Source organism: Pituophis catenifer, unplaced genomic scaffold (genome assembly GCF_029215685.1).
Source record: "Pituophis catenifer annectens isolate HBS135680 unplaced genomic scaffold, rPitCat1.0.hap2 SCAF_9, whole genome shotgun sequence".
Classification (NCBI taxonomy): domain Eukaryota; kingdom Metazoa; phylum Chordata; class Lepidosauria; order Squamata; family Colubridae; genus Pituophis; species Pituophis catenifer.
Window position 1 is genome coordinate 3,635,066 of NW_027256889.1, and position 13,653 is coordinate 3,648,718.

Genomic DNA, 13,653 nt, shown 5'->3' on the forward strand with positions numbered 1-13,653 from the left:
ATGAAACATTTTTCATAGATGGCATCTTCCGCCAGCTAGAATAGCAAAGATGTTCCCTGGTAATTCACCTAAATGCTGGAAATGTAAGAATAACCATGGAACATACTATCATCTCTGATGGACCTGTCCGGTGACAAAGCAATTTTGGGCCAAAGTTAAAAAGCTTATAGAGGAGATAATACAGGAACCAACAAAGGGAGAACCAGAGCAATTTTTACTAGGGATTCCAATAGAAAATTATACAAAAGATGTACAAAATTTAACACTAGATATATTAACAGCAGCTCGCATAATATATGCGCAGAATTGGAAGAAGGAATGTCCACCAACAGAAGAGGACTTAATTAAAAAAATCCTCGAATGCGCAGATGGACAAGTTAACAAAGGAAATTAACGAAAGAGAGGATACAGATTATTATAGAGTGCGGCACAGATGGTACAATTGGTGGGAGAAAAGGAAAAATGAAAAAAAGGAGTAAAAGAAAAAAGAGAGAAAGGAAAAAAAAAGGAGATTGTGCTGCAGATCAAACTATAGTATAGTCGATATAAAGGAAGTTAGATTGTTTAAGCAGATTAATGAAAAAGTTAGAATATATGGAATAATAAGAAAGGATCACCTTAAATGAGCTGATAACAACAGAAAAACGATACGTATATAAGTGTTGTATGTTTTGTGTTTATTTTAATGTGTTTAAAATAAAAAAAACTTTTTTAAAAAATAAAGAAAAAGGAAAGAAATTTAGGATGCTGAGGGAACCCAATCCTTGTCTCTCAGCCCAAGAGGGATGTCACAAGGAGAGAGGCAGGGGAAAACACTGCCAAACTTCCCTTGCCGTGGGTGAACAATATCACACACATAATACACACCCCTTACACAGGCTTCTAGTGAGTGTCCCGTTCCCCATGTGACTTGGCCTGTGGGTCCAGAAAGCCGGAGAAAGGCACGTGAAGCAGAGGCACCAGCCAGCTGGACTTCCACCCAGTTCCCCAGCTCGGCCATTGAGCAACTGAAACGAATATTTCCCATGAGTCATATTAACCCATCTGGGGCCAGCTAGCAGACTTCAAGACGCCCCCCCAAACCAGCCAGCCAGGCACCTTCCCCCCCATTTCCACGAGGAAGCAAAGAACCTGTTCACGTGGAAATGGGCCACCATCTGAGCTTCATCTGAACTTCCCCCATGCGAAGAGGACTCTTGTCTATTTCAGGTCAAAAGTGGCTCTGGTTTTGGGCTTCTTGGATTCCCTTGGACTTCAAAACCCATCGCTCCCAGCCTCCACCCCTTTTAGGAGGAAAAATCACAACTACTTTTGTTTCTACTTGGAAACCGCTGCTGGACTTTGTGCTTGAGGTGGTGGTGGGAAATAAAACTTTGATTTTACGTTTTACCAATGAGATAGGCTTCTTGTTATAGAAATGGCAAGTTTATATTATTATGTAAAAGCAAAAAAAAATTAAGGTTATTATTTTATTCTCCTGCACCAAAGGAAGTCGGAAGTCAATGCCTTTTTTTTCTTTTTCCCACACTTTTCCCTTCCCTTCCCCCCCCCCAACTATCTTTCCTACTATTTTCTTTTGTATTTCTGTATCTTATAGTACTAATACGTAAATAAATAAAACTTTGGAGAGAGAAAGAATTTTGCAAAAGGTTGCTTTACTCAAAACAGCTGACATCCTTGGACAATAACTTTTAACCACATCTGCTTATCTCGGGTCCTTGGAAAGGACTCGACAGGTGGATAAAAATGCCAGATTCAGACTAAACATCTTAGTAAAGCACCAACCATAATAATAACAAAGGTTGAAGGTTGAAGGAAGAAACTGAATGCTTCTTAACATGGGATTTTGTTTTATCAGTGGCTAACTAATAGACACAGAAATTTCAAAGCATAAAAGAATGACTAATAATATAAGGAAGGTTTACGAAAATGGATAAATGCTACTATTATTATGTGATCATTATTAATGTTTTGCTTATGCTTATGCTTATGATTATTTTATTCATTCACCATGAAACTCAGTCAACTGAACATTTAAAAATGCATCATAAATACCATTGACTGATAATCTGTTTTATTCATTAAACATGAAACTCAGTCAACTGAACATTTAAAAATGCGTCACAAATACCATGGACTGGTGCTAATGGTTGATACAGGCTGCTGCCAGCGTCCTAGGTATCAATCAAGTAGCTTCTTAAGATGTACGATGTTCCAAGTAGCGCAGTTTTTTGCACTGCGTGTTTCCACTGGTGTTATTGCAGGAAGCTGCAATTTCTTTATATATTTTATAAAATTCTTGGACATGGTACCAAGTGCCCTGATGACAATGGGTATCACTGTGATATGTTTCATCCATAATTGCATAGTTCCGATGGCCAGGTCGCGATATTTCGTAAGAGCTAGGTGCCATATCCACAAGCAATGAGGATGGTCTTCTTTATGGAGCTTTCAAAGTATTGGTCAGTTGCCCAAGACTTGGTCAAATGGGAGCCAGTTTGTTCTAGTGGCAAAGGCACTAGGCTAGAAAGTGAAGATGTGAGTTCTAATCCTGTTTTAGGCATGAAAGTTGGCTGGGTGACTTTGGCCCAATCACCAGGAGACGGTGAGTTCTAGTCCCGCTTTAGGCATGAAAGGCAACTCGGTGACTTTGAGCCAGTCTCTCTCTCTTTCAGCCCAACCTGTCTCATAGAGTTGTTGTTGTGGGAAAATAGGAGGAGGAAGGCGTGTGGGATATCTTTACCATGTTGAGTTATTTGTAAAAATAATAAAAGCGAGAAACAAACAAAGAAATTGGCCCATTAACCCTGCCAGCCAAGTTGTCTTTTGCTCACCTCAGTTCGCTGGTGGTCATCCATTCTTCTTCTTCCAAAGGCACCTGGATCTGGTTACTGTCGGCAAATTCAAAGACCTCGCCATTCCTCAGCCAGGCGATCTCCGGTGCCTCGCCCAGGGCCAGGACCGAGCAGGTGAGTTTCACGTCTTTTCCCAAAGACGAGGTCAAATTTGAAGGACTTTCTTGGAAGTAACCAGCTAGAAGGAAAAAAAGATAAAAGTTGAAATTCTCCAATTTGGAGAAAAGGTAGCACAACATCACAACAGCAACCAGGAATTTAGCTCTCCAAATCTGGAGGTCAACCGGATTCGGAGGATTTGCGTATACAAGTCGTCCTCACTTAGAGGCTGTCTCATTTAGTGACTGTTCACAGTTACGACGGTGAGGAAAAAGTAACTTTTTGCAACCAGTCCTTGCATTTATGTCTTTTGCCGGTATGTAAAGAAAAAGGAAAGCTGAAGTAAGATTGTAAGCATGGTTTTGCTTCACTTAGTGACCGAATTGCTGATTCTAGTTGGGGTCAACCACAAATTGCAACAAAAAAAAAAAAGAAAGAAAGAAAATGGATAGACTCAACCATGTGACTTCACCTGTGAGCATCCTAAAACAAGCTAAAACAAACAAAAAAACCCCGCTAAGAAATTCCTGGAAGCTCAGTACTAATCAACCATCGACAGATAGAGAGAGATAAACCATATTTACACACCGTTCCAAAGAGACAATTAAAAAAAAAGCTAAGACGGAAACAAGGTATCCTTTCTAGCAACCAGCACCCAGATAAGCAGGGATTAATACCAGACAAACAATGTAGCAGAAAACAATACCCTAATCGAGGAACTACCAGGAAGAAAACCACATCCCTAGCAACACTGTCAGGACAAACTACTATATAAATAGAGAGCGCTGATGTTACCTGGTTGTGTATTGAAACATCTGCAAACAAACAGCCAAGCTTAGAGAGCCAGTAAGGACTCCACATTTTAACCCTGACTACATATCATTTTCTGGCAGTTGCCTGGATTAGTTCTTGCGGTTTTCTTGGCAAGGTTTTTTTTGGGGGGAAATGGTTTGCCGTTGCCTCCTTCTTAGGGCTGAGAGAAAGATGTTTCAATACACAACCAGGTAACATCAGCGCTCTCTATTTATATAGTAGCTTGTCCTGACAGTGTTGCTAGGGATGTGGTTTTCTTCTTGGTAGTTCCTCGATTAGGGTATTGTTTTCTGCTAGATTATTTGTCTGGTATTAATCCCTGTTTATCTGGGTGCTGGTTGCTGGAAAGGATACCTTGTTTCCTTCTTAGCTTTTTTTTAATTGTCTCTTTGGAATGGTGTGTAAATATGGTTTATCTCTCTCTATCCTTCGATGGTTGATTAGTTTTGAGCTTCCAGGAATTTCCTAGCGGTTTTTTTTTTTTAGCTTGTTTTAGGATTCTCACAGGTGAAACCATGGTTGAGTCTATCCACATGTTGTGAGTTTAAGGAGTTTTCATCCTATCTTCTGACTGGTAGTTGGGGTTCATGGATGAACTCTGCTAGTCTTCTGCCTTTCTGTCCTATGCAGTGACTGTTGTCGTCCTTATACTGTATGTTGTAGATCAGGGGTCTCCAACCTTGGCACCTTTAAGCCTGGTGAACTGCAACTCCCAGAATTCCCCAGCCAGCAAAGCAGTGGAAACAGTCATTTCCATCATTTTTCATTCATCTTTTCTTTTTAACTTTTCTTTTTCTTTTTTACTTTTTCGGGAACGCTCTTTTACCCTTTTACCTTTACTCCAACCTTTATAAAGAAAATTTTAGAATGTGCAGAAATGAATAGATTAACATTGAGAATAAAAAATAAAGAGGAGTCGATGTATTTCAAGACATGGGATAAATTTTATGATCGGTTAGAAAAGAAATATGAACAAGGATATAGAAGTAAAATAGATAGAGAATAGAGAGGAGAAAACAATTAGAAAAATAGATACCCAGATGATGCCAAGTAAAAGGAGAAAGGGGAGGGGCGAGGGTAAAAGGGAAAAAAGTGAGATATTATAAAAAGTACGCAAATGATGAAATAAACATAAATAATAATTGAATAAGAAATTGAAATGAGAATAAAGATAATTAGAAAACCGGGGCTGCTCGAATACCACTTTAGATTGAAAAGGGAAACAACAGGAGAGAGAGGAAGGAGTAGAGAGAGAGGAAGGGAGAAGAGAGGAAAGGAGAGAAGAAGAAAGGGAAAAGGAGAGGAAGAAAAAGGAGGGGAAAGAGGAGTAGAGGAGAAGGTTAGAAGAGAGGAGTGGGGGAAGAGAAGGGGAAGTAGGAAAGAGAAGGAGAGAAAGAACGAAGGAAGTAGAAGAGAGAGGAAGGAAGAGAAGGGGTGGCCTAAGGTCATCTTGATGGCTTTGTGGCTAAACAGGGACTAGAACGTATATGGTCTGTTGGTTTCTAGATTGATGCCATCGCCACTACACCAAACTGCTTCTCATTTTGGAATGTACCAATTTGAGGCAGCTGGGGGGAACAGCGGCATTCCGATCTGGTTGGCTGCAGTTGTTCATGCTTCTCAATGCTCAACTGGATGATGCCAGCACCTACCCACCTAACAATGGTTCAGGTGTGGCATGGCACCCCGCAGAGATGCAGGATGGATCTGGACAGAACATAGAGTCAGCCTCTATCAGAGATCCTGGAAGTGCTTCTTTGCCTTGCTAGAAATCCCAGGGCTGCAAAGCTTTGAATGACCATCGGAGGGCGGCATAGAGATGCAGAGTCCCTGACTCTTTGCTGCCACCTAATGGCCGTCTGGAATATTTGCAGCATGGTGCAAATTGTGGTTGACGGAATCCAGTTTCTCGATTACTGTAATCTGTCTGTCTAGGTCAGTGTTTCTCAACCTTGGCAACTTTAAGGGGTGTGGACTTCAACTCCCAGAATTCCCCACCCACTGTGCAATTGAAGTCCTTTTCGATGTGCATTTTAACACAATGCAAAGAAAGTGGAGTTTCAATTCTGCAGTCACAGTGCCATCTTAATGTCTGGGCCTCTCTTGTGGTCACCTCTGCTGTCGGTTTACATGTCTTTCTCCATTAATCTTTTTCTTTTTAATCTCCCCAACGGTATAATGTAATTATCTAGGTTGCCCATATCTTCAAATGCAGAGATATCTGCAACTAAATGGCTGGGGTCAGATGGGGCCAGAGTCCAGTGGGAGCAATGGAGCTCACGGTTTGCTATTATTGCACGTGGGGCAAAACTGTTAGGAGGGAGGGAGGGAGGGAGGGAGGAAAGAAGGAAGGAAGGAAGAAAAAAGGGAAAAGAGAAAAGGGAGGGAGGGAGGGAGAAAGAGAGGGAAGGGAGGGAAAGAAAGAAGGAAGGAAAGAAGGAAAAGAAGAGAAAAGAGAAACGGGAGGGAGGGAGGAAGGAAGGAAGGAAAGAAGGAAGGAAAGAAGGAAGAAAGAAGAAAGGGAAAAGAGAAAAGGGAGGGAGGAAGGAAGGAAGTCAAGAAGAAAGGAAGAAAAAAGGGAAAAGAGAAAAGGGAGGGAGGAAGGAAGGAAGGAAGTCAAGAAGGAAGGAAGAAAAAAGGGAAAAGAGAAAAGGGAGGGAGGAAGGAAGGAAGGAAGTCAAGAAAGGAAGAAAAAAGGAAAAAGAGAAAAGGGAGAGAGGGAGGGAGGAAGGAAGTCAAGAAGGAAGGAAGAAAAAAGGGAAAAGAGAAAAGGGAGGGAGGAAGGAAGGAAGAAGGAAGGAAGGAAAGAAAGAACAAGATTGGAGGGAGGAAGGAAGGAAGGAAGAAGATTGGAGGGAAGGAAGAAGGAAGGAAGGAAGGGAGAGAGGAAGGGAGAAAGAGATAGAGACAGATAAGAGGAGGGAAGGAGGGAGTGGGGAGGAAGCGAGCAAAAAGAAAGGAAAGAGGGAAGAAGGGAAGGAAGGAAGAAAAAAAGAGGGAGGGAAGGAAAGAAGGAAATAAAAGAGTGTAAGAAAGCGAGAGAAGGAGGGAAGGAAGAAAGGGTCTCCCACCCTTCCCAACTACCCCAGCATGCCCTGCCAAGGACCCAGCCCCTGCCCTCTGCCTGCTCTCTCAACCCAGCTCACTCGGAGGCTCCCCCTGTGCCAGGCAAAACCCAGAAAACGAAGCAAACACTTTCTTCCCAGCCAAATGCGAGGATGGCCAGCCCAGACCCTGACTCTCAAGGGCTGGAACTTGTGAAAATACGCCCATCGTCCCCAGCCAGGAGGACCAGGCCGGCGGTAAAAGATGGGTTTAGGGTTTAGAAGCAGGAATGGACAACTATGGCCGCTTTACGACTTGGGGACTACAACTCCCAGGATTCCTGAGGCCAGCATAGCTGAAGAATAGCATAGCATAACTTGCTCGGGAATTCTGGGAGTTGAAGTCCACCGATCATGTGGAGGGAAAGAGGGAAGGAGATGCCTGGGGCCCTTTAATAAATAAAACAAATAAAATGAAATCCCCGCCTGGGAGCGGAGTTAACCCTTGAGGCATGAGGGACAAATTTCAGGGCCTGAGAACCGAAGTGCCGTAGTGGGAAGGAGCCCAGAGTTCACCCCCAGGGGCCTCTCCTTCCTTTCTCAAGACAGAATTTTCGTTTTAGGGAGGGGGGAAGAGGGAGGAGAGCGCCCACGCCCAGGACTTGAACCGGTTCCCAGTCCCTCGGCGAGAAATATCGCATTCTTTCTTCACCCCCCCCACCCCCTTTTGCTGTCCTGCTCTTCAAAACCCAGTTATAACCCCCCTATATCTACTATCTAAATACCTGCTATCTACTAAATATCTACTATCTAAATTTACTATCTCTACACAAAGTTCAAGAATCAGAAACTCCGTCGCTGGACGTCTTTAGTGCTGAGTTCTAGCAACTGCACCAAGACCTCCCAGTCGGTTTGCTGGATGACAAGAGGGAAGCCGTGGTTGGCCGTACAGGGAGTCCTCGATTTACGGACATTCGTTTAGCAATGTTCAAGGAAGGAGCCGTGGTGGCGCAGTGGTCAGAATGCGGTATTGCAGGCAGACTCTGCCCACTGACAGCAGTTCGATCCTGAGCAGATCAAGGTTGATTCAGCCTTCCGTCCTTGCGAGGTCGGTAAAACGAGGACCCAGATTGTTGGGGGCAAGATGCTGATTCTTTAAACCGCTTAGAGAGGGCTGTAAAGCACTGTGAAGCAGTATATAAGTCTAAGTGCTATTCCTTCCTTCCTGTTAGAGTGTAGCATTGCAGACTAACTCTGCCCACTACCAGCAGTTCGATCCTGACCATCTCAAGGTTGGCTCAGCCTTCCATCCTTCCGAGGTGAGTCAAACGAGGACCCAGATTGTTGGGGGCAAGAGGCTGACTCTATAAACCGCTTAGAGAGGGCTGTAAAGCACTGTGAAGCGGTATATAAGTCTAAGTGCTATTGCTAAAAAAGGGACTTGTGACAGGTCCTCGTGCTTGTGAGGACCTGGAGCCTAGGGAGGGCAAAAAACAGACCTACTGGGCTCACCATGCCATCACATGCGAAAAGCGGGGGGGGGGGGAGGTCGTGCGTGCATGAGTGGGGGGCAGGGCACATTGAATTACGGGTGGGGGCACGCACGTACACGACCCCTCCACTTTTGGCACGTGACAGCAAAAAGGTTAGCCATCAGTATTTCCTCGTGGTCTGCCATCCGAGTTGTACCCCGCTCCGTTCCCAGTGCGTTTCTGAAAATCATCCAGCGTGACCTCCAACCCAGGGTACACCTCAAACTCAAAAACCTACTACACCATTTGGGGGCTGGGGCCAGTTAGTTTGACCCAGACGCCTTCCCGATCTGAATTCCTGCACCCTGACGTCAACAACTTTGTTTTTTATTTAAATGCTAAGTGCATCATCTTTTTGGAGACCCTTGCTCAACAACATTGTCCCGACCAGATGCTCGGGGACGTTTGCAAAGTAAACAGGGAGAAACCGGCAGCTTTGGCTATCCCTGCACAGGGCTGGACCGGACTTTTGCGTTAGGAACTACGACAGCGCCGAGTGATGTCAACGCATCCACCTCTCCCAGCGGGGAAAGAACTGGAACACGGTTTCCCCACTCCCTCCTCCCTCAACTAGCTTTATTGGATACCCAAAAGGTTAGCTCAATCTCCCCTCCACCCCACCCCACAACCACTGGCTGCAGTCGTTATCCCCCCCGCCCCCCCCATCTCAAACCCTCCACCCTGCTCTTCCAGCTCGGGGTGACTCACCCAAACGAATCAAATGTTTGGAATGTGGCATTCCGAAGGATGATGGCTCATCCCTGGATTTTGGGTTGCAACGAAGGTCGCCCACCCGTTTGGCTCAGCCCCATCCCTCGGTCCAGTTTTTTTTTTTTTTTTTTTTTTTTAATGATTTATATTTCACATTTCACATATACGATTCTGGGTGGCTTTGGGTAAAAGAGATAAATAAACTACGTCCTAGGAAATCCAAAGCCGGAGCAGCCCAGCGTTATAAAATAACCAACCTGCAATCCAAGCAATCAAAGGAAGAATGGTTGTTGGCTTTAAAAGGGTTCCCTTCAAATTTTTTTGAATCTGGAACATATTCTGAGGAAGGGACCTCAGAGGTCTTCTAGTCCAACCCCCTGCCCAAGGCAAGGGAAGGTATACCTTCCCGGTTAAATGGTTGTCCAGTTTATTTTTGAAAACCCGCAATTCCGGGAGGCCAGGATCAGTGGTGAAATTCAAATTTTTTTACTACCGGTTCTGTGGGCGTGGCTTGGTAGGTGGGGTGTAGCTTGGTGGGCGTGGCTTGGTGGCATGGCAGGGGAAACATACTGCAAAATCCCCATTCCCTCCCCACTCTGGGGACAGCCAAAGGTGGTATTTGCCGGTTCTCTGAACTACTCAAAATTTCCGCTACCGGTTCTCCAGAACCTGTCAAAACCTGCTGGATTTCACCCCTGGCCAGGATCTAGCCAGGATGAAAGCCAGAGAAACTTGGTTTTGCTTTAGTAGATTGAGAACCGCTGTCTCAGTCAGGTGGGAGAAAACAGAACCAGCAGGTCTTCAATCAAAACGCTAAATATGCCCAGAAATTTCCAGAAAGAACCCAATTGATCAGAGAAGCAATAAGCCTCCAATTGCACCGCAATTGATCAAGCCTGTCAAAAGTATTGCATTATTTTCTTGCATGCACCTGGAATTATTTTCTTGCATTATTTTCCTGCATGCACCTGGAATTATATTTTCTTGCATTATTTTCTTGCATGCACCTGGAATTATATTTTCTTGCATTATTTTCCTGCATGCACCTGGAATTATTTTCTTGCATTATTTTCTTGCATGCATCTGGAATCAGGGATTGATTGTGAACTTTGCATAATCACCTGTTTGCTAGCTCTCTTCTCTTTAACATGGTTCTTGCAATTAACCATAACCCCGGAATGTCCCTTAACTTCAGCCTGGCATGAAAAATGCCCTATGCCAGGTGTACCAGCCTCCCCCCCCTCTCCGCCCCAGCCAGATCGTTGTGTGAAGTTCATGGACAGAGTAACCAAGAAGTAGCCCTCCTCTTTGCTTGCCCTCAACACTTGCTCCTCCTCAGACATACCCTATCTGCCTTCATCAGAGGGTTGGACTAGAGGATCTCTGAGGTCCCCCCCTTCCAGCCCTAGGATTCAGTGTCTGACATACAAGTTCCAGAAAGTCATCAAGGCAAAAATGCTGTCGACAAAGCTTTCCCGCCTCTTTAATCGTCCCAAAGGTGCTTCTATTTTTCTTCAAAAGGCAACTGGGCTTTCTTTTTCCTTGAAGACGTTTCGCTTCTCATCCCAGAAGCTTCCTCAAGTTCTGACGGAAGCCTGAAGTCAGAACTTGAGGAAGCTTCTGGGATGAGAAGCGAAACGTCTTCAGGGGAAAAACAAAGGAAGTCCAGTTGCCTTTTTGAGGCACTGTTTGGGAAAACCGTGACCTAGATGACTGAAAATCTCAGCAGATATTTCCCTTTTTAATGTGTGTCTCTCTTATAAGATACAGCACTTGTGTCTCAACCTGGACAACTTGAAGACGGGTGGACTTCAACTCCCAGAATTCCCCAGCCAGCATGGCTGGCTGGGGAATTCTGGGAGTTGAAGTCCACCCGTCTTCAAGTTGTCGAAATTGAGAAAAATTGTGGAGAAGCAGCAACAATAAAACAGCAGGAAAAATCTGGGTTTTCTTCTCACGTCTCCAGTGCAACCCAAGCATAGCAAACTATCCTTTTTGATTGCAGATAGGATGTTCAAAGCACAAAATTGTGTACATGCGTTGAAAAAAAAAAAATGCTCCAGGCACCCGTAGCCACAGTTTTTATTGTTCTATTGTTTCCCTTGTCCTTTTTGGAAGTGTCCCACGGTGATAGACGTGATTTATGAGTGTAAATCACCCGGTTAAAAAAATAAGAGCGTCTTATTAATACGTAGCCATGAAATTTCCCCCACTCTTTGCACAGCTTGGTAAATCCCGCCGTGCCAAATTTGAAGCCAATTCACCCACGTTTATTTCAAATGAATATAACCAACTGGGATTTTATTCCTAATTTCCCCCACCCACCCCCGTTATTAAGGAAATCCTTTGGAAAACGCCACGATTCGAGGAAAACGCTTTTGCGAACATGAATTCTAAAATTCAGACAAAAGCACTGGTAAGTAACACCAGCTGCCTGCAATTACTGCAAGTTCAAATCTCACCAGGCTCAAGGTTGACTCAGCCTTCCATCCTTTCGAGGTAGGTAAAATGAGGATCCGGATTGTGGGGGTAATAAGATGACTTTGTATAAAATAGAACACCGCTTAGGGGGGCCCGAAAGCCCTACTAAGCAAGTATATGCAAAAGTATGAAGGTTATTGCTTAACGCGTTGTAAGCCGCCCTGAGTCTCCGGAGAAGGGCGGCATATAAATCAAACTAATGAATAAATAAATAAATAAATAAATAAATAAATAAATAAATAAATAAATAAACACTAAACTTAAGTATTGGATCTTTGCAACCTACGAACCCTAGTTACTCTCCCTCAGTTTACGGAAAACAATAGGGACATCACCTTGATGTTCCCGCAAGCTGCAGCTCCGTAATTGACACAATCAAGTCTATCTTATCTCAAGGAAGTTGTCAGCGGCTTACAGATGTGTAAATAAGGGTCAACTTCCCAGCAGACTTGGAGTTGAGTGTCAGTAACTCAAAAATTACTGACCCCAAAATTATCCACTGAGTACTACAGGTTGTCCTTAACTTACAACCATTTGTTCAATTGACTGTTCGACGTTAAGAGGCACTGGAAAAAGGGACTTATGACCGATCCTCACCCTTACGACCGTCTCAGCATCCCCACCGTCACCTGATCTAAATATGGGCACTTGGTAAGCAGCATATAATAAATATAATAATATAATATAATATAATATAATATAATATAATATAATATAATATAATATAATATAATAATATAATATAATATAATATAATATAATAAAATAAAATAATATCAGAGTTGGAAGGGACCTTGGAGGTCATCTAGTCCAACCCCCTGCTTAGGCAGGAAACCCTACACCACCTTTGTATTTACAAAAAAATGGCAGGGTCCCAGGGTCGCCATTTGGGACCTTCCCAAGGAGGCTCCCGACAAGCAAAGTTAATGGGGGGGTAAACTTGGATTCACTTAACGACAGCAGTGAACGAGAGACTGTGGAGGTTCACTTAACAACTTTGGTTTAAAAAAAAGATCATAACATTGGGCATGTCTCACTTAAGAACTGCCTGGATTAGCAAATGGAAAGTCTGGCCCCTGACTGGCCCCTGACTCAATTTACGATTGTGGTCGTAAATTGAGGACCAGGAAAGGGGGAGGGAGAAATCCTTAACAACAACCCTGCATGGTAGGCCAAGGGCTGCTGTGTTGCCACCTGTCTCTCTCCAAGCGATGTGAATTGAGTAGAGTTCGAAACTCTTTCTGCCTGTTGGAAACTGCACAGTCAACATTTTAACCACCTGCTTCGTTCCGATTTTGTGGGCATCTCTGAGTTTCTCCCGGCTTCACCAACACAATAGAACTCAGGTCACACAAAACAGGTGTCCCCAAACACACACACACATATACACATACACACTCACCTTCTTGGGTGTGGCTGATGCCCATCGACCAAGCCAGCAGACCGGACAGGAAGCACCAGCTCACTTGGTCCATCTTCCCAAATTGAAAAACTCCTTCGAAAATCATCCCAGCTTTCAAAACAGTTTAGTGGCTCATCGGTGGAAGAAAAAACAGGGGGGGGAAATTTAAAAAAAAAAAAATCCGTTGGGAAAAAAACCCAATCTCTTCCCAAGAAACAGCCGCCCGCCTTCACCGAATCATTAAAAAAGCGGCCGGAGAAGAAGAAATGATCACTGCAGTCCAAAAAAACAAGTGACGAAGTCCTCGGTGAAGTCAGCAGCACCCAAGAGGCCGGGGGAGCGATGGATCTGACGTGGTCCCTTCTCCCCTTGTGCCCAAAACTCTTGCCGAGAAAGTCTGGAAATAAATTCCTCAACTCAAAACACTTGTCTGTCTCAAAAAAGAAGAAGAAAAAGAAGGACAGAGGGAATTTTAGGGACTATCCCAGAGAATTCCGCTCCCCCTTTTCAAAATCCCTGCATTAATTTGGGTTTTTGGCTCAGCAAAATTTGCTTTCTTCTTCTTCTTCTTCTTCCCAACTCTGCTTTTCTGGAGTCTTGAAGAACAGCTGATTTTCTTTTTTTTAGTCTTCTCTCCTGTTCATTCTTGGGTTCCTCCTACTCTGAGCCCAGAGGAGTCTACTCAGAGCCCTTACAACAAAGTTGCTTACTCAGTT

The 13,653-nt window shown here is 44.0% G+C and overlaps 1 protein-coding gene across 1 annotated transcript in view; it reads right to left on the reverse strand.

Moving 5' to 3' along the window:
• Positions 1-13,043, reverse strand: part of AXL (AXL receptor tyrosine kinase) — a 55,663-nt gene extending 42,620 nt beyond the window's left edge. The window contains exons 1-2 of the mRNA XM_070950192.1: positions 12,938-13,043; positions 2,835-3,033 (exon numbers count right to left, since the gene is read on the reverse strand). Coding sequence (XP_070806293.1) covers positions 2,835-3,033; positions 12,938-13,043 — 305 coding nt within the window. The remainder of the gene's footprint in view (positions 1-2,834; positions 3,034-12,937) is intronic.
• Positions 13,044-13,653: the final 610 nt, after the last annotated feature.